Below are 27,535 nucleotides of genomic sequence, written 5' to 3' on the forward strand. Positions count from 1 at the left end.
CACCGGCAAATGAGAAAAGAGTGTGTTTTAGTCCCCGCCGAGGCCGGACTAATCTCCATTTCTCAAACATTTCTCAACTCCTAGTTTGAGCGGCTGAAAATGTCATTATTGCAGCAATGAGCCTGTTGTATAACACGCACACCTGCATACAAACGCCGACACACACAAAACTGTGATGACGCTCTCTTATCTGCTTGCGCTAGTGTAGTTCTCCCTGTGGCCCAGTGGCGGAACCCGAAGCCTTCGCGCTAGAGACCCGTGTTCGATCCCGGCTCTCGCAGCAGATACAAATTTAGTCTCGCCGCGGCCAGACTTCCACCGAAACTTTTCGCTCGTTCAGTTCCAGAAAATGCGACTGTTCCAGTGTATTTTGCAGTAAACAAGCCAGTACCATGCCCGCTTGCCTGCACACAAATGCTGTTCCCACGGCGACCCAGATAAATCACATAAACGGTGTATTTTCTGGTATTCCGGCCACAGCCGATGGTGTTATGAGTGTATTGAAAATGCCCACAACCCAGGGCTCATTTCTACACACAAACACAGCCCGCAAAAATGCAGGGCTCGCACAAACAAAATCGCCTCATGTCGATTGTGCACTAAATGTAGTGAATGTGCCTACGTCTCAGTGTCCACAAACACTACACACCACATGTCCCATGGGTTCTGTAAAAACGAAACCAACACGCATTCAGTCAGCTCAGGCCGATGGTTTTTTTCAGTGCAGTAAATGTGCCCGCTGTCCTGCGCCCACATTCACTCACAGACATGTTAAGCCCCACGGGGCTCGCCCCGCTCTCTCTCCCTCAGCAAACTGCTATAAAGGTTTTGAGCGCGGCCAGGCTGCCCGCCGCGATCGGCGCACCCCCCGGCTCACACACTGTAAACACAGTGTCTGCGTTACAGCACGCCGGAGCTCCCTTGCCGTCACTATGTCTCGGCCAGAGCCCAGATCTCATTCTACCCCTAGCTATTCACGCGAAAGTGTGGGCACAGCTTCCTGGGGTATCAGAATGGGTGCTGAACACTATAAAAAGAGGCTATTCGCTACAGTTCGCTCGACATCCCCGCCGTTATACGGCGCGCGTCGAGACGACGGTGAAAAAACGAAGTATCTCATCTACTTCGAGCCGAGATAGCGAAACTACTGAGCAAAGGTGCTATAGAACCTTTATCTCAAGCTCAGAGCAAAGGGGGCCTACACAGCAGATATTTTCTGGTACCGAAAAAAGATGGAGGTCTCAGACCCATTTTAGATCTGCGACAGCTGAACAGAGCGCTTGTGAAACTCCTCGCGCAAGTGCGCCACGGGGACTGGTTTATGTCAATAGATCTGAAAGACGCCTATTTGCAAATACAAATAGCGTCCCATCACAGGCGATTCTTGAGATTCGCTTTCGAGGGCCAGGCATATCAATACACAGTCCTGCCGTTCGGCCTGTCCCTAGCACCTCGTACATTCACGAAGTGCATGGACGCGGCGCTCGCACCCCTGAGACTTCAGGGCATGCGAGTCCTGAACTACTTGGACGATTGGCTGATTCTAGCTCGATCACGATCGGAGCTCATAGAACACAGGGCCGCATTACTCGAGCACCTCGAGGAGCTGGGCCTCACAGTCAATTGGGCGAAGAGCTCACTGTCTCCCAGTCAGAAAATTTCCTTTCTGGGAACAGTGTTAGACTCGCTATCCATGACGGCACGCCTGTCACCAGAGCGCGGACTAAATATGCAGCGCGTCGCGAAATCCTTCCGCCACGGCTCGATAGTTCCGCTCAAAAGGTTTCAGAAAATGCTGGGGCTGATGGCCTCAGCAGCCTCTGTACTCCAGTTGGGCTTGCTTCGCATGCGCCCACTGCAGATGTGGCTGAAAGCGCGGGTTCCACCCAGGGCATGGACAGCGGGTCTGTTTCGCCTCAGGGTCGACCTACAGTGTGTTTCAGCTCTGGAACCTTGGAAAATAACCGACTGGTATCAGTCAGGTGTGAGTCTGGGGACCGCTTCGAGTGTGAAGGTGGTGTCTACGGACGCCTCCACCTCGGGGTGGGGAGCGCTGCTCGAGGGCAGACCGCTAGCTGGCCTGTGGTCAGAACGGGAAAAGCTCCTTCACATAAACTGCTTGGAGATGATAGCAGTCGACAAAGCGCTACGGCGTTTTTGTCCCCAGGTAACAGGCCACCACGTCTTGGTCCGGTCGGACAACATGTCAGTGGTGGCATACATAAATCGCCAGGGCGGCGTCAGGTCACGAAACCTTCACAGGCTGACGGAACGCCTCCTGGTCTGGGCTCAGCACAACCTGCTCTCACTGAGAGCAGCGCACGTGCCTGGTCACCTGAATGTGGGACCAGACAGACTGTCCAGGAACAATGTTCCAGCAGGGGAGTGGTCGCTGCACCTGCAGACGGTCCAGCTGCTGTGGAAAACGTTCGGCAGAGCACAGGTGGACCTATTCGCGTCCCACGAAAACGCTCATTGCCCGAAGTTTTTCTCGAAAAGCAAGGACGCGCTGGCTCATGTTTGGCCCCGCTGCCCCCTATATGCTTTTCCTCCTGTCTCGCTCCTGCCTCAGGTGTTGGAACGAATCAGGGAAAACGGATGCCCAGTGCTGCTCGTAGCTCCGCTCTGGACAAACCAGACGTGGTTCCCTGCCCTGATGCAGCTGACCAGCACTGCCCCATGACCTGTACCATTGAGGAGAGACCTCCTCTCTCAGGCGGAGGGCTCGATTTGGCACCCTCGCCCGGAGCTGTGGTCCCTGCACGCATGGGCCATCAACGGGTACCCGCTAGCCTCCCAGAAGGAGTGTTAAACACGATCGCGCAGGCTAGAGCTCCGTCTACCAGGCGGCTCTACTCCTCGAAATGGTCTGTTTTCTCTGCATGGTGTCAAGCCCAGAGCTTTTCACCTGTGGAATGTGGGGTTTCGGAAGTGCTTTCCTTCCTTCAAGAGCTACTGGATAAGGGCAGGACCCCATCCACGCTCAAAGTATAGCAACGTTTGCAAAACCGGTGTCTGGCCAGTCGCTGGGGAAGAACGACTTAGTCGTGCGTTTCCTTAGGGGAGCTCGGAGGCTAAACCCTCCCAGGCCCCCTTCAGTCCCGACGTGGGACCTTTCCACGGTCCTGGAGGCCATGAAAGGCGCCCTGTTCGAGCCAATCCAGCTGGTGGACATGAAACACCTGTCGTTCAAAACAGTGTTTCTCATGGCTCTCGCTTCAGTGAAGCGCATAGGGGACTTGCAGGCGCTTTCAGTAAGCGCGTCATGTATGGAGTTTGGGCCTAATGACTCGAAGGTCATTCTCAAACCTAAGCACGGGTATGTGCCGAAATCCCTCAATACACCGTTTAGGGCCCAGGTAATTTCCCTGTCCGCCCTTCCGGTTCTCAATGAGGAGGAGGACGCGAGTCTCCTTTGCCCCGTCAGGGCATTAAGAGCTTATGTGTCGCGCTCGTCTGTTTTCAGACAGACTGAGCAGCTTTTCGTTTTGTTTGGCGGGCGCTCCAAGGGACTTGCCGCCTCAAACAGAGCCTATCCAGATGGATAGTGGATGCCATTGCGCTCGCTTACACTGCAAAGGGCCTGCAGTGCCCCTTGGGTGTCAGAGCGCACTCCACGAGAGGCGTGGCCTCTTCGTGGGCATGGTCTAGCGGGGTTTCCCTGCAAGATATCTGTACGGCCGCGGGCTGGGCCTCGCCGTCTACATTTATAAAATACTATAACCTGGAGGTACCCGCCTTACAAGCTAAGCTTTTGGCGGTCTAAAATTCAGTGCTATCTGCCCCGCTGTGCGGCCCAGATGCTGAGTTTACTGCAGCCCCATGAGTGTTGACACACGTATGGCCACCCAGATCAGGCTGAAAGGTTTCACCCTGGCTGCGCGTTTTATTGTCATATGATAGCCCCGCTGGGTGCTATTTTATAAGGAATGACGCTTCCAGCCCCCCAAAACAATGGTAGGGGAAACACTGCTTGGAATACTTACTCTGTATATGTATATGTACTCTGAAAAAGTGTTTTGGGGCCATTGGATACCATGGTACTGAAAGATTACAATGTAAATAAACATATTTTTCATTTTAAACTACATTTTTGATAATTATTTTATTGCCTGTTATTTTATATTATTCAACAGCATTCATACATTTTAAATGTGTGGACAAAAATATACACACACTGCTGTTTAAAAGTTTGGGGTTGGTAAGATTTTAATGTTTTTGAAAGAAGTCTCTTATGTTCACCAAAGCTGCATTCATTTGATCATAAATAAAGTAAAAACAGTAGTATTTTTTCTATTGTAATATATCATGCCACATGATACTTCAGAAATCATTCTAATATGCTGATTCGGTGTCCATGAAACGTTTCTTATTATTATCATCAATGCTGAAAACAGTTGTGCTGCTTAAAATGTTGTGGATTATTTGAAAACAAAGTAGAAAACATTTTGGTAACACTTTACTTGAAGGGGTGTACATAAGACTGACATGACACCTTCATAACCATGACATGACATATGTCATGAATATGAAGTAGGGTTTATGCATGTTTATGACAACTGTCATTAAGTGTCTTTCGCTCAATAATGACATTTTGAATGCAAATATGACATTGTTTAAGATGTCTTTGTTATCACACCTTGACATAAACCATAACATCATAACCTGTCAGTGTCTTTGTCATGACAACTTGACATTAAATTAAGTTAAACTGTCATGTGGTTGGTTTTGACATTGGCTGTCATAAGGCCATTATAACTGTGTCATGAATATTTTTTGTGACCTCAACTACAGTGGTACAAATTGAATTTGTCATGACACAGTTATAATGGCTTCATGACAGCCAATGTCAAAACCAATCACCTGACAGTTTAATGTAATGTTAACCAATAAAGCTAAGTGGTTTCTTAAGTTTGATAATTAATCTGCTATGTCATGTTTATGACAGGTTGTGTTGTCTTAGTAATGTCAAGTTGTCATGACAAAGACACTGACAGGTTATGATGTATTGGTTTCAAGGTTGTCATAACAAAGACATCTCAAACAATGTCATATTTGCATTAAAAATGTCATAATTGAGCGAATGACACTTAATGACAGTTGTCACAAACATGCATAAAACTTCCTTCATATTCATAACATGTGTCATGTCATGATAATGAGGTGTCATGTTAGTCTTATGCACACCCCTTCAAGTAAAGTGTTACCGAACTGGTAAACTGTAGTTTTTTTTTTTTTTTTTTTTTACTTCTATATATCAACACATTGTGGTATTTCCATCTTATACCATCACTGTGCCTTTTTTCTAAATGTCAACTTCCTACTGTACATGTTCTTAAGAGTGTTTAACTTTTAGCTAATTTGAGATGGACTGTAATAGTTTCCATAATTAGACAAATATCATTAGATAATTTATAAAGTGCATAAACAACAACATGTACAACAGCTCCGTCACTTTTCAAGAGAACATTCAGATAGGGATAATGTTCTGTTACCTCTGCAATGCAGCTGTCATGCGTGACCACTTTGACAATATCATCAAGTGGCAGAAGTGTGTTGCACTTGAGCTCGGTATCAACATTCTTGCCCTCGGTGCAGGCTGCCAGCAGCTCAACCAGAGTGATGTGGTACGCCAGAAGCCCGTTCTCATCCCGCTCAGAAGACATCATCTTTTGCAGTGCCGGAAAAGAGGCACGGTCATTATAGAAGGCCAACACGTCTTCTCCTCCGTTCACCAGCTACCGTCCAAAACAAACACATTGTCTGATTAACACCAAGAGCACCATTTAAATTCACTTTCATGTGAATGGAAGCATTTTTTTTTTATATTAAGTGGAGAGAAATACAAGCATGAATATGAAAATATTCTCAAAATGTATGGATAACTACCACAAAATATTTTTTTTAAGAAAAGTTATTCAAAACATACTGAAATTTTTTTAAAAACAAAAACATTTGATAAAAAAATTATAAATACAAACATTTTAAAAATAGTATTAATTATTATTACTTTAAAAATATGTGCCAAATATATTGTTTTAATATTAATGTGTATTATGACCAAATATATTGTTTTAATATTAATGTGTATTATGACCATGATTAATGTGTGCTTTGAGTTATCTCCATGGAGAATTAAATTCAAAGTCCATCTCACCTCATTCATGATTTTGCACTGACATTCCTTCACGTATTTGCCATCAGCTTTGACGATGGTTTGGAGGAAGCGCAGGTACTCCACGTGACGGCCGTGGATCTCAATCCAGTGCACAAAGTGATTCACCACGCGGTCGCTGATTTCATTGCACAGGTGGTAGTTGTTCCTGAAGATGTAGCACATTGTCTTGACCTCCTGAAGCTGAGGGAAGCAAAGACAGAATCAAATAAAATATTCTCAGAATTCCCTTTCAACACCAAATCATCTATTATTAATTGCAAGGACATGTAATGCTCATTAAAGGGATAGTTCACCCAAAAATGAAAATTCAGTCATCATTTACTCACCCTCAAGTTGTTCCAAACCTGTCCTTTCTTCTGCAGAACACGAAAGAAGATATTTTGAAGAATATCGATAACCAAACAGTTGATGGTCCCCATTGACTTCCATAGTATGGGGAAAAAAATACTATGGAAGTCAATGGTGCGCCACAACTGTTTGGTTGTGAACATTCTTCAAAATATCTTCTTTCGTGTTCAGCAGAAGAAAGAAATTCATACAGGTTTCGAACAATTCGAGGGTGAGTAAATGATGACCGAATTTTCATATTTTGGGTGAATAACTCCCTGGTGGAACGCACCCCGGGTGTGAGGAAGAGGTTGAGGTGTTTGTGCAGCAGTGCCTGGTTCTGAGGGTTGTCTCTGCAGAAGTACTGAAGGAAAGTGTGGGCTAGAGTCATGATCTCGTCCATCTTTTCATCCACCTGAAGATGGAGCAGCAAGAATTTGGCAGCATAAGGATCCCGAAATGATAATCTCCAAATATAGAGTAATTTTACTGTAGCATGTAATGAGGTTAAACCCCTTTCTGAATTCATTTCGTTAGTGCATGGTTGTGGAATCCATCAAAAACTGAACTGGTCGCATGATTCAAGGAATGTCCACTCACATTCCCATACGGGATCTGGAGCAGGTCCAGCACCACAGTGTGAGCTCCCATGTTCTTCAGCAGCCTCTGCTGCTGCACGCGAATCTTCTTAGCAGGAGAGCAGAGTTTACTGAGACTCAGCAGGATCTATGTCACACCAGACACAAAACCATGAGACCGGCATTACAGAAATATCTTTTGATCGGCATTTTAGAAAGAATTCTGCTGTGTATGCGGCTATTAGCATTGCCGTTATGTAATATATAAGACTTGTACTCTTTGGAGCGGAGGAAACATTGAGTGAAAAAGTTCCCACCTCTTTCACAATTTTGTAGTTGTTGGCTTTGTTGCTGTCTATTTGAGGTTTATTGATCCCATCCTGCACTGGGCTCAAGATACCTGCTTCCTGTAAACCAGAATTTACACACAGTCAGGTGACATCGCCCATAATGATTTTCTATGACCGATACTGTTACAGATTATTCTCATACGTTACTGTATTCACATAACAGATATGCAGAACTATTTAACTCTTATTTCTGCTTCAGTGTCATTTAAGTATTATTTATATACTACTAGAGTATTTATTCATATTTTAAATTAGTGTTCATTAACTATATTTTCAGTTTTCATTTTAAATTTAGTTTAAGTTTTAGTAATTTTGTGCTTTTGCCACTTTTTATTAGTTTTTTTATATTTCTAAGCTTTCATTTATCTTTATTAATATTTTATATCTTATATATTTATTCATATTGTATATTTAGCAGTTTAAGTATTTCAACTTAAATAATAAACAGAAATGTTTCCTTGCCAACTAACTGAAATAAACTTAATTCAATGTAAAAATACAACTAAATTTAAAAAATGAATTTTATTTCAGTTAGTTGGCAAAGCGAGATTTCTCATTTTGTTTGTTGAAATATTAAATCTACTAAAACTAATCTGAAATAAAACAAAGCTAAATAAAAAATAAAAATAAAAAAACTAACAAAAATGACAAAAGCGAATAACAAAATGACTAAAAATAAAAAAACTAAATTTAAAATGAAATTTTAGTCATTTTTGTTATGCGCTTTTGTCATTTTTGTAACAAAATATGTTTCTCATGCCAGTAGGTGCACACCTCTAAATTTTGCTCTTTGTTTTGATTCTCAGCAATATCTTCACCACTGTAACCTCCACTCTTCTCAACCCACAGCTCAGACTTCTCCACTGTCAGACGCAGCTGGTCCAGGCTCGCCTTAATCTTCTTATAATTCTCCACATCCTCCTCAGAAACCAGTAACTGGACCTGCAGAACAAAAAACATTAATTGGGAAATATGTGGGTCTATCAATAAAACCGACCATTTAAAAGCTTGCCAGTCTCCATACACTGATAAGACGACAGGAGTATGAGTGAGAGTGAAACCTGTTTGAAGGCCTGCAGAACTTCGGCTCTCTGGCTGAAGTGTTTAAAGATGAGCTGAAGGGAGCCGGAGACCAGTGGAGGGTAGTCCTGCATGATGAGGTGAATGAGCACACGCAGAAACGTCTGCCCACCTTCATCATCGAGGTCCACTGGGCTTCTGTCCTTAGAACTGTGAACACAAAAACACAAGACCTGATTGAGAATTGAAGCCAATCAGAGAGTGTGTTTTTCTTAAATAGAAGTTTTAAAGACAGCAGCAAGAAATGGGAAATTAAATTAAGTGTCTGAGAGGATGGAAAAAGTAATGTACAGGGTCAGAAATTAACTAGAAATGGGGCAAAAATGACATACATATGGGCCTGCAAATTATTGAAATGTAATGTAGAAGAATGAGTATTGTGTTTTGATATCGTGAGCATTTCTATTTTTATTTTTACATTTCCTTAATATTTGATGTTGATTCTATATTTAACAGCCATATGTGTTCATATTTGTTGTTTGTTTCAATTAATTCAAGTATTTGACATAAATGGTTCACATGTTTGTTTGTTTTTTTATGGTTAAAAAATATGCCCTCACAAATCCTCCTGAAAATGAAAACAAGAAAAAAGTTACAGCTGTTTAAAAGTTTGGGTTTCATTAAGATTTCCTTTATTTGATTAAAAGAAATTAATACTTTTATTCAGCAAAGATGCATCAAACTGATCAATTATTACAAAAAATATATTTCAAATAAATACTGTTCTTTTGAACTTTCTATTCATCTTTCTATGATCAATATTTCTGTTGATCTTTTTTATTAATCCTGGAAAAAATGCATCACAGTTTCCACAAAAATATTAAGCAGCACAACTCTTTTCAACATTGAGAATATAAAACAAAACTTTCTTGAGCAGCAAATCAGCACATTACAAAGATATCTGAAGGATCATGTGACACTGAAGACTCATTATTTACTCATATTTTACAACATTACTGTTTTTACTGTATTTTAATCAAATTGAAGGGTTAGTTCACCCCAAAATAAAAATGATGTCATTAATTACTCACCCTCATGTCGTTCCAAACCAGTAAGACCTTCGATCATCTTCCGAACACAAATTAAGATATTTTTGATGAAATCCGAGGGCTTTCTGTCCCTCCATTGACAGCAATTTAATTACCACTTTCAAGGCCCAGAAAGGGGGTAAAGGCATTGTTAAAATAGTCCATGTGACTACAATGGTTCAACCTTAATGCTATGAAGTGAAAAAAAAAAAAAAAAACTAAAATTAAGACTTTAAGAATTTCTTCACTTCCATGCCAGTCTCAAACGTGGTTCACGTGAGCACCAGGAGGACGCACGCGCCGGCGTTCTGACGTAGAACCTGGAAGCACTGCACTGTTTACAATGTGAACAGCGTCAGAGACTGACACGGAAGAGAAGAAATTGTTGAATAAAGGCTTTATTTTGGGCGGTTTTTTTTTTTTTGGTTCTACGGGTTTGGAACAACATGAGGGTGATTAATGAATGACAGAATTTTTTTTTTTGTGTGAATTAACCCTTTAATTAAGCCCTGGTGAGCTTTATATATATATATATATATATATATATATATTATTATTATTTTAATCTTACCAACCCCAAACAAACAATAGTGTACATTTAAGTCTGTTTTTGGTTGTTTTGAAGCTTGACAGCAATTAATACACAGTATCAATTTTAATTTGGTTATGTCTGACTGATAACTAACCCATTTTAATAAAAAGTCAGCATTAGTACCGATATCAATCCAGCTTTTCAATAGTTCATTCTTAAGCACCAAACACAACCCAAATAAACATAACACAAGGCAAATAATCACTCCCTCACCTTCCCGAAAACATATTCTCTGCTTTCTCTGCAATTTCCTCAATGTTTGGCTCTGGAATATTCAATGGGAATATTAAAACATACACAAACAGACCCTTAAAACAAGAATAAACTCCTCAACTGGTATCTGAAAATGAATGTTTACTGTATGTCATGAAATGTCTCTCACCAGCCATGACAGGAAATTCCGTCACAGAGGCAGAAGTGTCCAAAGTCCGCTCGGCAAACTCTTTTTTATAGATAGACAGCAGATAGGTGATGCGGTAATCGAGACGCACATTCAGAATGAACTATAAAAGGAAACGATGAAATGTAAAATGATGCCAACATTTAAAGGGATAGTCCACCCAAACTCAGACGCTTTAATCCAAGCCTTGAGCTTCCATTTACCAAATCTGATGTTATTTGATCAATGCTTATATGTGAATAAAAGCCCAAATTAAATTTGTTCATCAAAATGTTAAACCGTTCAATTAATATGGATTCCATCTCTTTGTGAATATTTTGAAGCATCAGAATTTTGAGTGAATACAATTTAATGGAGGGACAAAAATCTCTCAAATTTTATTAAAAATATCTTTATTTGTTTCGAAGGTGAACTAACCCTTTAATATAATTTCCAAAACCTTTCTTTTACATAGTGTGGAAGACTTGAGCTTTGTGCAGTGTAACTAATGCATTTAGTTTATTGCAATAGATTTACAGCAATCTATGAGGGCATCACCTGCAGAATCTCAATAATCCTGAGCTTGGTGTCCATCACCATGACGTTATCGTTGTCAGGGAGACAGATTTGCTTTCCGTGGATTGGCTGAGCATCGGGGAGACAGTGGGGCATCATCAAGCCTCTGCTCAGAACCATCTGAGTCACCATCTCACCCACACCGTGGATGGTACGTATGACATTATTACCTACACAAACACAGCCTGAAGTGTTACACCGCCTCAAGTACAAGCAGCTATTATCTTGTTAAACAAAGACGCATTACTTGAGTGAGAACAGACAACTTGAAAACATCTCTCACCTCCCTCACCTCCCTCAGGGCTCTTGTTGAGTTTGGACATGAATGTGAACGTGGGTTGGACAATGTCCAGGATGGCCAGCAGGGTGCGTGTGAGGCACAAAAGCTCATTAAAGCTGTAGAAGCCAAAGTAGACCAGGTTACGTGCCAGGTGGACCACCTGTGAGAGAGACAGACAGATGCAAAGCCATTAAAATTCAAAGTGTTAGAGAGTGAATCATTAGTATTCTGTTAGAGCTAATGCAGCCAATCTGCTCTGTCCTCTGGACACATCACATAATACGCTCAGGAAAAACCTCAGACCTGACACACAAATAACAGATATAAACATTGTCACTAACTACACCAATTTAGATGTCACAAGCATCAAGTACAACATGATGTGATTCACTAAAAAAGGACTACAATGGTCATGCTGTGTTTTTTTGATTCTCTACAAGAACCAACTCAGAGTCATTTGTTTGGGAATCCGTTGGACTACATGTACATTGTTCCACTGTATACGGATAGATTTTATTTACAAAAAAAAATTGCTCATAAGGTCATTCATTTAGGAATCAAAACCAACTCTTTAGAGTCATTACACCAGTCATGCTCTATGAATGGATTTGATTCACTAACAAAAGCAGCTTATAATAGTAAATACTTCAAGAAGTGGACACTGTTTGGACTGTATGGTTCTGATTCACTACATCCAACTCACTTGAGTCAAACGTTCGTAAATCAGTTGGATTACGAACTGGACTACACTGATTGCACTGTACGAATACATTTGATTTACTAACAAAACAGCTCATTAAGGTCATTAATTAGGGAATCGGACTACGCTGGTCACTCTTTTTGTTTTTGATTCACTAAATAGTACAAACTCCTTTTTTTTTATTTGATCAGGAATCTCTGGACTACACCAGTCATTCTATATGGGTGGATTTGATTCACTTAAAACAAGCAGCTTATAAGAATCATTAGTTTGTGAACTGAACTATACTGTTTGTGCTGTATGATTCTGATTCACTACAAAGAACCAACTCATTAGAGTCATTTGTTTAGGAGTTTTTAACAGATGGACAGATTTGAATTATCAAAAAAAAAACATCATAAGGGTCATTAATTTGGGAATCGGACTATACTGATCACGCTGTATGCTTATGATTCACTAAATAGAACCAACCGTGATATTTCACGTAGTGAAACTACGCAAAGCTTCTAGGTTGTACTTCACGCATCATTCACACACATGACCAGCGTCGGCCAATAGTGAGCCTACGTGTGACGTGCAACCTGGAAGCTTTGCACAAAAGTATCACGGCCCACAGAGAAGGAAATGATTAGTTGAATAAAGTCGTTATTTTTGTTTGTTTTTTTGCGCACAAAAAGTATTCTCGTCGCTTGATAAACTTAAGATTGAGCCACTGTAGTCACTCGGACTATTTTAACGATGTCTTTCATAACTTTTGGGCCGGTCAGTTTCGATCCCTTAAGAAGCCTATGGAGGAGTGATCTAGCTCTCAGATTTAATCAAAAATATCTTTCTTTGTGTTCCGAAGATGAAGGAAAGTCTTACAGGGTTGGAACAACATGAGGGTGAGTAATTACTGACAGAATTTTCATTTTTTGGGTGAACTAACCCTTTAAATCTGAATCACTAAATAAAGCAGCTTATAAGAGTGCTCAGTTCAGGAATTGGACTACACTGTTTGTACTGTATGGTTATGATTCAATACAACAACAAAAAAATCAACTTAGAGAGTCATTAATTCAGGAATCGTCAGGCTGTATGTTTTGCACTGTAGATTCAGAAGTGGTGTTGCTGAATAGACCAGGAAACAATGTCATAGCATTTTTGCATTGTTTTCGGTCCACATTTATGGAAAATTGTGAGAAAACTGTTATAGGAACCAACCATAATCTCACCTCAAGGGTCAGTTCATTCTTTTCAATGTTTCCAAATGGATCAGGCTGACTGACAACATCTTTGAGATATTCATCCACAAAATGCATTGTGGGGGCAAACTTTTTCTTCATCTCCTCTCTGGACGTGTCTCTGAACTCATAGTCATACCTGTGCACCAAATATACATTCAGACAAACCAAACAACACAAAACAGTCCTATAAATAAAGCAATGTGATGCTAGAAGCAACACTGGCAAAAAAGTGGCTTCCATCTTACTCATTGACGGAGATCTTGGAGGGTATCTCGGTCCACAGACGTGCATAGCGAACGGGCACCACGGCCTCCTGCGGGTCGCGGTCCACGTGCATGTGCAGCATTAGACGACAAAACGAGGCACGCAGGTTGTAAGGCAGGCAGTCATCAAACATGCAGCGCAGGATTAGATCCACCGGCAGCTGACTGGAAATCTGATTGATGGCCAGATACTGCCGGTCCAGGCACATTTTAGCAAAGAGATTGAGTTGGCACCTGCAAGAGAATGAATAGGGCACTTGATAACACAGCTGTTTAAACAATCATAAGTACTCCGATTCAAAGTGAAAAGCAACCTGCCTAGAATAAAAAAAAATAAATGTGGTTAAACTCTCACCTATAATATGTAATGATGTCAACATCCATCTTTTGTCTATCCTTGGCATCCTGAGCCAGGTGGCGGATTGACTTCCCATGAGGCTCTTTATCGTTATCAATCCAGTATAGCCACACTTCTTCATCGTCTTCACCATCCTCCTGGATTAAAGATGACTCCAAAGAGGTCTCTGTGTGTAAGATCAGTCTAAAGAAACACAAGCCATTGTCATATATCTTAACATAAAAAGCAAAATTACCTTGTCAATAGCTGTATACAGTTATTACAGATTAATCCAATTATTCTGAGTCATTGTTTGTTATATAGATAATCTCAGGAGGCAGCACAGAGCAGCTCTCACTTGGTCTGGACGAGGATGTCTGCGTTGATGGGGTTCAGCATGAATTTGCAAATGAGCTCCTGAGTGACAGGAATGGCTGTTTTGTTGGAGACACACAGGTCAGACAAATAATCCAGAAACCTGGGGGAAAATGCACAAGAACTTTGAAACCACTGCTAACCAATGTGAAAATGGTACTTGTATCAAATGCAAGAATCACATCTGAATGTTTACTACTGTTCAGAAGTTTGGGGTTAGCATTTTATTTGAAAGAAATTAATACTTTTATTCAGCAAGGATGCATTAAATTAAATAAAAGTGACAATAACGACCTTTACATTGTTACAAAAGATTTCAAATAAATACTGTTTTTTTTTATGTATCATTGTTTCCACAAAAATATTAAGCATCACAATTGTTTTCAACTGTGATAACATTACAATATTACTGTTTTACTTTTTTGATAAAAAAAGCAGCCTTGGTGAGCATAAGAGACTTCTTCCAAAAACATCAACAAATCTTACTGACCAGACTTTTGAATGGTAGTGTAAACTCGACAAAAACAAAACAAAAAACAACAAACAAAAAACATGGTTCTACAGAAAAAACGCTGCAAATACCCAGTAGCACCTCAATGCAGTACATGAGATCCACGGGGAGGAGTCGGATCAAGATCCAAGGGGTGGAGATGGGTAGGATTAGGGGTGGGGTTAGGGATTAGGGATCAGGGGGCGGAGATGGGTAGGTTTAGGTATATGTAAGGTGGGAGGAGTTGGATCTGGATCCGACTCCTCCCCGTGGATTTCATGTTCTGCAGTGAGGACCATCTTCAAATACCTGGCCAGAAAGAAACCCCAACCAACCAGTCAAAAAAAAAAAAAAAAAGGAAACCTTATGCCTATGTAATTAAATAATAATTTGGAACCAATCCTAAATGATCCTAATTAGTTTTCCTTAAAGATTCCATTACATTTCCTTTCATACTTTCTGCAAGTAGTGGTTAGTACCAGACAATTAAGTGGATGTCAAAATCTCTGGGTCAGACCTGGGCTCTCGGTTCCTGCGCAGAAGTTTGACAAAGGTCTCGATCTCACGTGCGGTGATGTGCTTCTCTAACAGCTTGCGGTTGTTGTGCAGAAGCGCAGTGATTGTGTCTTCGGCCAGGATCTCATAGCCGATCTGAGCCTGCATGATGGAAAAATTCTTGGCTATGTACTCCTGTGATAAAGAGGACACATGTATTAGTCTCATACATTGATTGATTAATTGGAGTTGATAATTGAAGATGTTCCTTGCCTGATTCTTGCGGTAGTCTTGTTGGGAATGGCGCAGGATTCTGTAACACAGCTGTAGCATGTACTTAAATAAAGAGTTGCGTTGCTCGCCAATATCTTCAAGCTTCGGCATTGGCGAGTCTTTAATCTCCGAAAATGGGGCTTTAAGAATTCCAAAGATCTGCAAACGTAAAATTACAGTCAGAAATCTGCCATGGAAACGATGGTTTTTAAAGTCCCCCTCTGGTGAAAAGTTTTCAATGTTGTTTATATGTCTATGTGGTGTTTTTCATATGCTTTGAGACAAACCATGTGCAAATTCATAAGTCAACACCATTGCTGAGTATTTTCTCCTTAAAACTGCAGTGAACCAAAGACAGTCTCAAAAAAAAAATCGACTTGTATACAAGCCTGTATAATTCGCTCTTTCACTTCTTCTTCTGAATCAGTTTCCGGTTCAAACATATATGGTCGAATTAAACCAGTATTTTCACTTGCAGCGTTTACTACAGTAAAGTTGAGTGAGTGGATCAGGTATTCTGAGCTCATGTGATTGAGTGAAGGCGTAGCAAATTTGCATATTCATGAGTCCATGTATACTAAATGAAGGAAGGGTGTAGAGTTGAATTCAAGCTATTTTAAGGCATAAAGAACTTTTTTACAGGAGAAAAAAGTTTCAATATGTCATTTTGGTGATCAAATATGAATTTTAAGGGATAAAACTATTGACTACAGGTGGACTTTAAAGAATCAGTTTACTGCAAGTACACTGTTTGAGCAAACCTGTGCCAGGATGTTTTGCTCTCTCATGAGTTTCTGCCTCTCTCTGTTGGGGTTCGAGATGACAACAGCCAGCACGTCTTGCCCGTTGTTTGGCACCTCGCAAACAAAGAAGATCAGATCCTCCAACAGCTTAATAGTAAACCTGAACATAAAAACGTAAGAGCAAGTATGTTTTTAAAACTATAAATGTATAGTAGTGATCTCATCTACTTCATAAGAATCCTTTGCTTATGGAAATGTAACCTAATATATACACTCACCTAAAGGATTATTAGGAACACCATACTAATACTGTGTTTGACCCCCTTTCGCCTTCAGAACTGCCTTAATTCTACGTGGCATTGATTCAACAAGGTGCTGAAAGCATTCTTTAGAAATGTTGGCCCATATTGATAGGATAGCATCTTGCAGTTGATGGAGATTTGTGGGATGCACATCCAGGGCACAAAGCTCCCGTTCCACCACATCCCAAAGATGCTCTATTGGGTTGAGATCTGGTGACTGTGGGGGCCATTTTAGTACAGTAAACTCATTGTCATGTTCAAGAAACCAATTTGAAATGATTCGAGCTTTGTGACATGGTGCATTATTCTGCTGGAAGTAGCCATCAGAGGATGGGTGTATGGTGGCCATAAAGGGATGGACATGGTCAGAAACAATGCTCAGGTAGGCCGTGGCATTTAAACGATGCCCAATTGGCACTAAAGGGCCTAAAGTGTGCCAAGAAAACATCCCCCACACCATTACACCACCACCACCAGCCTGCACAGTGGTAACAAGGCATGATGGATCCATGTTCTCATTCTGTTTACGCCAAATTCTGACTCTACAATCTGAATGTCTCAACAGAAATCGAGACTCATCAGACCAGGCAACATTTTTCCAGTCTTCAACTGTCCAATTTTGGTGAGCTCTTGCAAATTGTAGCCTCTTTTTCCTATTTGTAGTGGAGAGGAGTGGTACCCGGTGGGGTCTTCTGCTGTTGTAGCCCGTCCGCCTCAAGGTTGTGCGTGTTGTGGCTTCACAAATGCTTTGCTGCATACCTCGGTTGTAACGATTGGTTATTCCAGTCAAAGTTGCTCTTCTATCAGCTTGAATCAGCTGGCCCATTCTCCTCTGACCTCCAGCACCAACAAGGAATTTTCGCCCACAGGACTGCCGCATACTGGATGTTTTTCCCTTTTCACACCATTCTTTGTAAACCCTAGAAATGTTTGTGCGTGAAAATCCCAGTAACTAAGCAGATTGTGAAATACTCAGACCGGCCCGTCTGGCACCAGCAACCATGCCACGCTCAAAATTGCTTAAATCACCTTTCTTTCCCATTCTGACATTCAGTTTGGAGTTCAGGAGATTGTATTGACCAGGACTACACCCCTAAATGCATTGAAGCAACTGCCATGTGATTGGTTGATTAGATAATTGCATTAATGAGAAATTGAACAGGTGTTCCTAATAATCCTTTAGGTGAGTGTATATTGGAAGTTTCGTGTGCAGTTTTCACTCATGTTCACGTTGGTCAGTTGAATTCGCGTGCTGACCAACAGAAAAGGCTACTTGGTTAGACACAAACAGTACATCTCTACCACTTTAAAAATACAAGTTTTTTGCTGTGATGCAATAGATGAACCATTCTGGGTTCACCAAAGAACATTTTAGTGAATAGTTCTTAAAAGAACCAATTTTTTTTCTTAGTGTGAAGACCATTTTAATAATCTAAAGAATATTTTTCCACTATAAAAGAACCTTCAGGGCAGTGGAAAGGTTTCATGAATGTTAAACGTTCTTCATGGAAACATAGATTCCAATAAAGAATCTTTATTTTTAAGAGTGCATGCTATTGACATGGACATGTTTTAGCTAAAGTGCAACGAAAAGGTCCATTGTGACCGCACCATGAAGGCCAATGTGACCACAACTTAACGCATTAAAAGGCCTCCAGTAAGTAGGACATTACCTGCGTTCATTTACTGCTGCGAGATTGCTCATGCCCAATATACGCACAAATGACTCTAGGACCTTGTTGGCATCGTTGGCAAAGTCCAAGTCTCTGACCTCGGACATGGGGACAGAATTAATGGAGAACGCCTCCTTGTCCTCCTTTATGTGGCGGGAGCCGATCTGCACAAATAAAGAGAGAAATGACATGAGCTTTCATTGACAAGGCTAATTTTTCTTCAAATAAAAATTGAAATAAACAACCTTGAGCATAACGGGTCGTTCTTCCTCATAATCAATAGGAACGTAAGTACTGGTCACCCAGGTGCTTGTGGACAAGTTCCTGAGTCTCACATACGAGTTCCTGAAAAAAGAAGGTACATATTTTCAAGGGATCGAACCAAAGAACTTGCAGTTGTTAGCATCATTCTCTGATGTTTGAGCTACAGGAAATATCCAACAGTATATGCGACATAGTATGGACTAGTATCCCATCGATAGCACTTGAATAAAAACTAACCTGGACAAATGGTTTTGTAAGTACATTTTTAAAATCCAAAAGGTTGCTCTAAAAAGGCTTTGTGAGCACTTGAATGCATTGAGATCACTTGTTCTACAATCATTAACACACTATACTCCCTTTCAAAACCCATACTGCTACTTTTTCACACCTACATCTCTTAGCTTGCACTTCTATCCAATTTTGGATGTTCGCACTGCCTCTGTAAGGGTGATTCCTTGTACAGTTCCTTATTTTGGATAAAAGTGTTTGCTAAACAAATAAATTGCAAATCTAAATGTAAAACTGTTTTCCATTCTAATAGGGTTGTCATGGATGAAAATTATTTTGGTGAAGAGGAACTAACCTGGGAACCAGGCAGTCTTCCCGCTGTAAGGTGGTGGCATCCATTTCAAAGATAGAGGCGATGCTATTGCAGTCGGGCACTGCAACAAGGATGAAGGGGATCTTGTCAGCCTGCCACTTCTTTTTAGAGTAAAAAGAGTCTGTGTTGTTCTGATTTTTGCACAGAGAGAAAGGGGAAGGTCACATTGCTGTATAAAGACTCACATAAGACAATGCAAGTTCACTGAATCTGCACTTATAGGTAACTATATGTATTTTTTTTTCTCCTGAGTTTTTCTTTTCTACAATGTTTTCATTATTTTTACATTAAAAGAAAATCAGGGTGACGGACCTCAAACCAGGGTTATTATAGTTAACTAAAATAAACAATTAATAAAGTAAAACAAATAAAATAATAAAATAAAATAAATCCATTTACAGTGATGCAATTCCAATGGAAGTATATGTGGCTAAGCATTTAAAAACAGAACTGTGCAACTCTTATTTTTGTTCAATCAAGACAGGATTCAAAGCTTGACATGATTGCAAGCAATTTGATAACACTAATCTCATGTTAAAATGTACAATGATTATGTCTTGTGGGTATATTTCCATTAGTGTTTTTCTGGTGCAAAATATTTGCCTTGTTTTTAAAAACTGAGGAAATGAGTGAGAATAATGTTCAGTATTAATTGACAGCATTGAACCAGGAATTACTATAATGGACACAGCTCCAGCAAAAAAAATACAGAGCAGAGACAAACCCAGAGGTCATCTACAGTGAGGGCATTATGCAGGACTGCCTCTGTGGCACAGACTATTTTCACCAGAGCTTTTTTGATGGAGGGCTATTTGGAGAGCGGCATTATACATTCTCCTCTGCTCTGACTCTCTGCAGCTCCTCTGACTCACTCCTCCACGGAAGCAGACACAGACAGCACGTCTGCCTGACTCTCACGGGGCACCCCCAGATTCAGACATTATGTAAGGAGCCCCCTCTGCGTGTGTGCGAGTGTGTTTGTCTGTGAGGCTGCTGAAGCAGAATGCTAATACAGCGGAAAGGTGCAGTGCGTGATGCAGGCTGAAGAAAAAAAAAACATCTCCGGAGAGTAGGAGGACGAGAGTTGTGCGAGTCTGTCTGTTGCAGTGTGAAGGAAGGGAGAGAAACGGATTACGTAATAGTGAAGTTGTGCAGGAGAGTTGGGCTGAGCTGCAATGCTGTGTAGCCGAGACAGAACGGGGTACTGTTCACTTAAAGGGATAGTTCACCCAAAAAATTTAATCAGCTCATGATTTACTCACCCTCAAGTCACCCTAGGTGTACATGACATTCTTCTTTCAGACGAATACAATCGGAGTTATATAAAAAAATGTCCTGGCTCTTCCAAGCTTTATAATGGCAGTGAATGGCTGTTTCTATTTTGAAGTCCATAAAAGTGCATGTATCCATCATAAAAGTGCATGTATCCATCATAAAAGTGCATCTATCCATCATAAAAGTGCTCCACACGGCTCCGGGGGTTAATAAAGGACTTCTGAAGCGAAGCGTTTGTGTAAGAAAAATATCCATATTTAAAACTTTACAAAATGTGCGCCTCTGTGAGGCTCTGCGCTTCCGCGTTCGTCACCAGAACTTACCGCATATGCTGGAACGCCAGTCTCTCGCGAACGACAGGACTTTAGAATGCCTTTATTAACCCCCCGGAGCCGTGTTGAGTACTTTTATGATGGATAGATGGACTTTTACGGACTTTTTTAAGTCCGTAAAAGCCAGGACATTTTTAGGCCAGGACATTTTTTAATATAACTCCGATTATATTCATCTGAAAGAAGAAAGTCATATACAACTAGGATGACTTGAGGGTGAGTAAATCATGTACTAATTTTCATTTTTGGGTGAACTATCCCTTTAAGCAGAGCGAGTCAGATGCAAAACTTCATCTAAAGTTTAACACAACCAACAAATGTGATTCTTTCATACACTATCTATTTGTTTGGGCTGGTTTTAGCTTTGATACTTTAAAGCCTTGCATTAATGTTTTTTCGATTGCTAGGTCCAGGACGTGCCCAGATAGAATCTGCGAACTTGTGTTACATTTCTGTGGTGATTGTGAGGAAAAAAAGTGTGGAATTCTAGTGAATGGGAAACACAACTTCCATGGAACTCTTGAAGTCTCCTTGAAGTCCTAGTTATGACATTTAAGTTCTATTGTGTAGGCTGGCATCCATGTGAGGTCTGACTTACCTCATCTTCTGATCGAAATTCAGGATTCATCTGAAACAGAACCAGAAGTGTTTATGAAAGCCCTACGACATTCACACAGAGACAAAGACAGGTTCTTTCAGCATTTTTAGCTCAGACAATAAGCCCTCTGTCTGGCCTGTGCACAGTGGATGGCTGCGAATGGTTCTATACCACTGTGACAATAGCATTGTGAAGACTGCCACCTGCAGCCCATCTTCTGCACTCTCAAAACCATAAAATATACTAATACACCCCTCCAGAAGAACATTTTGTTGCTCAGAGGTTAGTCCTTCATAGTTTAAGAGATCATTAGGAGAATTTAATGAAGTTCACAATTACGTATACACTACCGTTCAAATGTTTGAGTTGGTAAGATTATTATTATTTTATTTTGTTCTTCATATATTTACACAAAAAGTATCTTCTTCTACAATATTTATAGTATTAATATTATTAATATAGTAATATTGTTTAATATTGATTAAAACTGCTTTCTATTTTAATATATTTAAAAATGTAATTCATTCCTGCGATGGCAAAGCTGAATTTCCATTGCCACAAGATCCTTCAGAAATAATACAAATCTGAATTGATGCTCAAGAAACGTATTCTATTATTATCAATGTTGTAAACAGTTGTGCTGCTTCATATTTTTGTGGAAACCAAGGTTACTTGGTAAATAGAAAGTTCAAAAGAACGGCATTTATTTGAAATAGAAATATTTTGTAACATTATAAATGTCGTTACTGCCACTTTTGATAAGTTTATTCTATCTTTACTGAATACAAGTTCTTTTTCTCTTTACTGAATAAAAGTAATCTTTCATAAAAAGATTTTATTCTTTTATTCTTTACTGAATACAAGTTCTTTTTCAGAAAAACTTACTGATACCAAACTTTTGAACATTAAAACATAAATTGAACAAAAGTCACATCAAATAATTAGCATGGTTCTTAATATGTTTCTCAGGTATTTACTCCAAAATCCCTTAACAGAAAAAAAAAGCCACAAATGAGACTAATTTTGACATACAGTAAAAATACATAGCTATACAATTAATTTAAATATTATTATATCTCAGATTTGTCTTGGGAGAATTTGATGAGAAATGTTTGAGTAGCCTATAGCCTATTGAGTTGCCCCAGTAATAGGGTAACATGCTCTCACACGTTTATTTTTTTTAAACCAGTTTAGGAGGAGAAAAATTTACACATGAGGCTCCAACAACCAGATGCATTTACACTTGTCTAGTTTCATCTGGAATGAGTCTCATACCACCCCCTGAAGATACTGTTACGTCAGGGTCAGCGGAGTAAATACAGCTAAATTGCCTCTTTTTGCAAGCTTCATGTGCAGCATGCAAATAAATGTAAACCACAGGCATTCACACAAACCACACCGGGTCAAACTATATACTACACAGCTCTTTAAAAAGGAAAACAGGATCAGTTTCAGGGAAGGACCAGACAAAGAAGATGGAATGTGTACCTCCGCCGCAAGGTAGTTTCCTGTGGCGAGGTGTTTGAAACGAAACAGGCTGTTCCACTGACCGGCTCCTCCTCTCCAGGCGTCACCGTGGATAACCTGAAGCACACGGGACAGGATTAGATTGAATTTCTTTCAAAAAACATTTTTCTGACCCCACGGTAGCGTATACCACATTCATAAACCATAAAATGTTATTATGATACATTTTACTTCATTACATACAGAGAACTTTTAGTTTGTAAAAACTAAACTGAAGAACTACAAGGAAAATACTTTTATTTCATCATACAGAACTTTACCTCCACTTCCCAGAGTGCTTTTGAACTGGTGGCGGAGGTTGCTGATTGGCGGAGAGTAGTCCGTAAGAAGACATACTGCTGCTTCTTGTAGTCATCACAAGTAAGAAACTTCTCTTGCTCTGCATGAAACAACCTCACCACATCCCCCTGAGTGAAGCAAAATGAGAGACCCACATGGTTAAAGAGAGATCATAAACCACAAAACAAACCTAAAAATCAATCCCCACATAACTAACAACCAGCAAACACCAGACTCACCCCTTTTAAGACATCATCTCTGTATTCACTAAATTTCATGAAGAGAGCGATTTTCCAACTGGTGGTGCAGTTCACAGCATTAACCTGTCACAACGGAATATAAAACACACATCATTACTGAATTTCCATTACTTTTTCATGACCTTTCGTTTGTGGTTACTGGATAAAATCATTGATTCAGATTTTGTAAACTGGTATGACTGATTCATTGACTCAAAAGAACAATTCACTCATAAATCATATATTTGTATGGCTTCCAAGCAAGTGTTACTCTTCATACAGTATATATTATTATTTTTTAATATATGTTTTAAATATTTTAACCCCTTCGCTCTCACCCCCCTTTTTGAGAATGGGGGTTAAAATGGGCTATTCAAACTTAAATGGTTGTAATTCAAGAATGCTTTGGAATATAGACCCAAGTTTGGTCTTGTTTTAAAGGAAACACTCAGCAGATTATTTCTGAAGTGAAAACCCTTCAAAAAATGAAAGTATGAAAAAGTTATGGAAGTTTAAATTTACAGTAAATCAAATATACTGTACTATATTTTTTTTCATTTTATATAAAATATATATTTTACAAAATATTTTTTACTATAAAATTACTATAAAATCAGCCATATATCTAACCAAGTTGTGTTCCAAATTTGAAGTTGATATCACAAAAATTGAAGTTCCCATGAGATTTTGTTTAGGCGTAGTACCAAAAATAGCCACCGGGCAACATACATTCCATTGAATTTAGTTGTATACATTCTGCCTTAACAAATTAATACATTTCTGTCCAAATATCAATTCTGTCACAAAATTTGGAACCTTGAGACTTAGACCTTTCTGACAATATGTGTTTTGTCAAGATTAGAAAAGGTTTTGATCATAAAATATGAAATATAATGATGCCCAAAAGGGGAGGAGCCTGATAAAATAATTTAGAGTACCGTTTCTATGGTAACGCAACGTTCAATTTCAAAATGGTTTTCACCGGATGAATTCTGAGTTTGTAAGCTTTCAAATGATACCTAATTTATGATAACTACTAAAATATGTGATGTAATAAAAAAAGATAATATTATAATTTAGAGGATAATATTACATTATAATTTTTTATTGAAAAATACTAGATTATATGTTTTATTATGAACTTTTAGCATGAAAACCAAAGTTTCAATTATTAAAGGTGTGTGCATCAACTTTTTGTGACAAAGGTCAGAACTCCTGTTATGATGCAGATTTTTTTGACGTGCACTCTAGTCAAAAATTCATCAGTTACTCTTCCTACATAATTTGTAGCAAAACACAGCAGTCAAATATCTATTTAGGAGTCTTAGACCTTTCCAACCATATATAGTTTGTCATAATTAGATTAGGATTTAATAGTAATATAGCGAAGTAAAGTTGGGCGTCCCGTATACGGGACGGTGACAGTCATGTCAACAGCAGGTCTATCTTAATGGCAAGAACAAAATAAACAACAAAAGTCATACAATTAACCAAAAACTATACAAGACATTAAAAAAATGCATTCCTTAAAAAAAAAACATTCGGTTGACTTTTTTTTTTAGTACAAGTACTCTTTTTCAAATATACATCAGTATATTCTCTAATAAGAAATTCCCATGACATTTTCAAGATATACTGTATAACATTTTATCAACTTCCATGACTTTTCCAAGCCTGGAATCCTAAACTTCCCTGATGTTTTCAGGTTTCCCAGGTAACTAACTCAACGCATCAGAACCTGTGCCTCATCATGTGATTTCATTAACAGCGCTGTTGAGAACACATCTGGTGCCTGACCTCTTTGCAGCCACGGTTATCCAGGAGTTCGATGTCGCTGGCATGGAGAGGATGCCCTGCGTTCACAGGCATTAGAACCACTTTATCTCCAACCACCACCTACAAACATACACACTCAAGTAACACTGCATTCCACATCAACGGTTTCTGCTGTTGCTCCATTTCAACAATAAAGGAAACAAAATGACATTACATCATGTGACATGCATAGTTTGGAAATTGGTGTTTTAGAGACCTTCTTAACCCCATGGAATCTAAACTGGAATTCTGTGGCTTTCAGTCAGTGGTGTAAAGTATTTGAGTAAATGTAATTAGTTACTACTTAAGTATCTTTTTGTTTACTTTGTAGTTTTACAGAGTATCGAAGATATTAGCAACTTTTACTCTCTACGTTTTTGAATAAGTATATGTACTCTTTAATCCAATACATTTGTGATGAGTAATGCAATTACTTGTTACATTTTGCATGGCACTTAACTTTTTCTGCAGCAGTTTATTTCTGCTATAAAGAATCAATATCACCATCTACAGGGCATTGAAGGTACTGTATCTTGTGAGTTTTGCCCTTACCCAGTAATTTGTCAACAAGGTTACTTTACACGAATGCGAGTGCATTAGCAGGTAGATGCTGAATCACAGGTGATTCATATTTGAGATGAGGATATGATTGCAGCCGGTGATGAGGCCGAAACCAGTGTCCATTGCAAGAAGGCTTTTTCATTTTACTTAACATTATTTTATGTATCCATTGTTTTAATAATAACTTTTTGAAGGATATTGGTTTTCTTTTCCCCTTTTTGAGCACTTGAGCTCAACTGTGACTTGAGTGTTTGTAGACATTGTGTCGACCTTGATTTATTACAATATTGAGGTGTTGCAATATTACAATATTTTGATTTTAGAAAATAAACACGTGACTGCTCTCCTCACAAATCAACTGTTTCATGTTTTTCACTGGCATGTCTCTTAGGTGTTGAGGACTAGGGCATCTTTGAGCCTACATTCAGTATGAGTAAAATATTCAAGTACTGTTGAAATCAGATACTCTGAGGCCTGGTTTCAAAGCCAGGATTAGGTCTCAGATCAATAATATTGATGACTCCTGTATGAACAAGTATCCAAAAAATGTTGTCCAATAAATTCTCTAGAATAAGAATATCCTTCTCCCTAACCATTAGCCAACATCTACAGTAACATGATAAGTAAGATCCATGTAATGATTCATGGCTGTAAAACAAACTAACTAAAGGGACATTGGCTATTAAGAAAGAAAATAAATTATGTCACATGGGAAAGAAAACTACATTTGTCAAGCCATTTTGTGGGGTCTTTAAAGAGCAGATAGTAAATGTAAATGTAAAATGAGAGCACTAAATATTCAACAGAAAAGAGAACTTGTTTACACACACACACACAAATATAATACCCATAGCATGCTGCAATTGGTAGTAAACACAATTTGTAAAGAACGTGAGTGAAGTGGGTCGTTTAACACTCTCCTCCTCTCTATACACAACATAACATCATAGACAACCATGTCATTCAAACCTCAACCTGTCAATGTCAAGAGTCACTGTGATGATCTGAAACTGTTGAATACTATTTAATAATTCTCTTCAGATTTGGATACCAGTTGCAAACTAGATCTAATAGTATTTGGATACTATTTAATAATTCAGGCTTGAAAGGAAAAGTAATCAAGACAAAAATCAACCACAACTTTGTGCGAACATGGTTCTGTAACAGGCTGTTAGGGTTGCATGTTACATGCACGTTAGCATGCTGCAAACTTGTGTACACACACACTCACATACATGCATGCTGCAAACAGATTATATACCTTCATGATTCAGTTGCTGAGATGAAAACAAGAAGAGAAACCAGATGAGTTAAGACAATAAGATGTTAAATGTTATGATGAGGCGATTAGCTTTTTAAAATGGGTAAAATACCCATAAACCACTGCTGCACACTATTTCAATGTTTAAAAAAGAAAGAAAAACATGATAAACATCAGAAACTAAACAGTGAGTGTTTCAGATGTGTTTGTGTGCCTACATTGTCTCCTTCACTGCGTAGCTTCCAGAAAGGATGGATGTAGAACCAGGATCCCTCATTTCCCGAAGTGTCCAGAGAAACACGCATGGCGTTCTTCTCCAGCAGGGCCGGCAGACACTTATTCACCGTCAGGTACTTATTACTCTTAATATGGAGCAGCTGAAAATGCAAGGATAGTGTATTAAAAATACTGGAACACATAGGCTGCGTCCCAATTCGCCTACTTATACTACACCCTAAAAGTATGTACTCTTTTTGTGAAGAAAAAGTACATACTTTTGAGTGTGTAGCAAAAGAATAGGCAAGCTTTGGGACATACT

General features: G+C 39.4%; 1 protein-coding gene across 2 annotated transcripts in view; it reads right to left on the reverse strand.

Annotated features, from left to right (window-relative positions):
• Window positions 1-27,535, reverse strand: part of itpr2 (inositol 1,4,5-trisphosphate receptor, type 2) — a 114,782-nt gene that overhangs the window by 71,473 nt on the left and 15,774 nt on the right. Inside the window, exons 1-28 of one of the 2 annotated variants that reach the window (XM_056261209.1) lie at window positions 27,216-27,327; window positions 26,998-27,013; window positions 25,158-25,256; window positions 23,361-23,444; window positions 23,103-23,249; window positions 22,804-22,899; window positions 21,316-21,345; window positions 19,093-19,241; window positions 18,491-18,590; window positions 18,246-18,409; window positions 16,289-16,430; window positions 15,528-15,686; window positions 15,277-15,449; window positions 14,253-14,372; window positions 13,913-14,098; window positions 13,540-13,791; window positions 13,283-13,430; window positions 11,381-11,528; window positions 11,071-11,258; window positions 10,516-10,636; window positions 10,347-10,398; window positions 8,495-8,663; window positions 8,208-8,375; window positions 7,401-7,490; window positions 7,106-7,231; window positions 6,798-6,920; window positions 6,158-6,358; window positions 5,496-5,738 (exon numbers count right to left, since the gene is read on the reverse strand). In XM_056261209.1, the coding sequence (XP_056117184.1) occupies window positions 5,496-5,738; window positions 6,158-6,358; window positions 6,798-6,920; window positions 7,106-7,231; window positions 7,401-7,490; window positions 8,208-8,375; window positions 8,495-8,663; window positions 10,347-10,398; window positions 10,516-10,636; window positions 11,071-11,258; window positions 11,381-11,528; window positions 13,283-13,430; window positions 13,540-13,791; window positions 13,913-14,098; window positions 14,253-14,372; window positions 15,277-15,449; window positions 15,528-15,686; window positions 16,289-16,430; window positions 18,246-18,409; window positions 18,491-18,590; window positions 19,093-19,241; window positions 21,316-21,345; window positions 22,804-22,899; window positions 23,103-23,249; window positions 23,361-23,444; window positions 25,158-25,256; window positions 26,998-27,003 (3,684 nt within the window). In that variant the 5' untranslated portion in view covers window positions 27,004-27,013; window positions 27,216-27,327. Of the gene's footprint in view, window positions 1-5,495; window positions 5,739-6,157; window positions 6,359-6,797; window positions 6,921-7,105; window positions 7,232-7,400; window positions 7,491-8,207; window positions 8,376-8,494; window positions 8,664-10,346; window positions 10,399-10,515; window positions 10,637-11,070; window positions 11,259-11,380; window positions 11,529-13,282; window positions 13,431-13,539; window positions 13,792-13,912; window positions 14,099-14,252; window positions 14,373-15,276; window positions 15,450-15,527; window positions 15,687-16,288; window positions 16,431-18,245; window positions 18,410-18,490; window positions 18,591-19,092; window positions 19,242-21,315; window positions 21,346-22,803; window positions 22,900-23,102; window positions 23,250-23,360; window positions 23,445-25,157; window positions 25,257-26,997; window positions 27,014-27,215; window positions 27,375-27,535 lie in introns of those variants that run through there. The other variant, XM_056261208.1, reaches the window with a different exon arrangement.

This window comes from Rhinichthys klamathensis, unplaced genomic scaffold (genome assembly GCF_029890125.1).
Source record: "Rhinichthys klamathensis goyatoka isolate OS25496 unplaced genomic scaffold, OSU_Roscu_1.1 h1tg000181l_1, whole genome shotgun sequence".
Taxonomy (NCBI): Eukaryota; Metazoa; Chordata; class Actinopteri; order Cypriniformes; family Leuciscidae; genus Rhinichthys; species Rhinichthys klamathensis.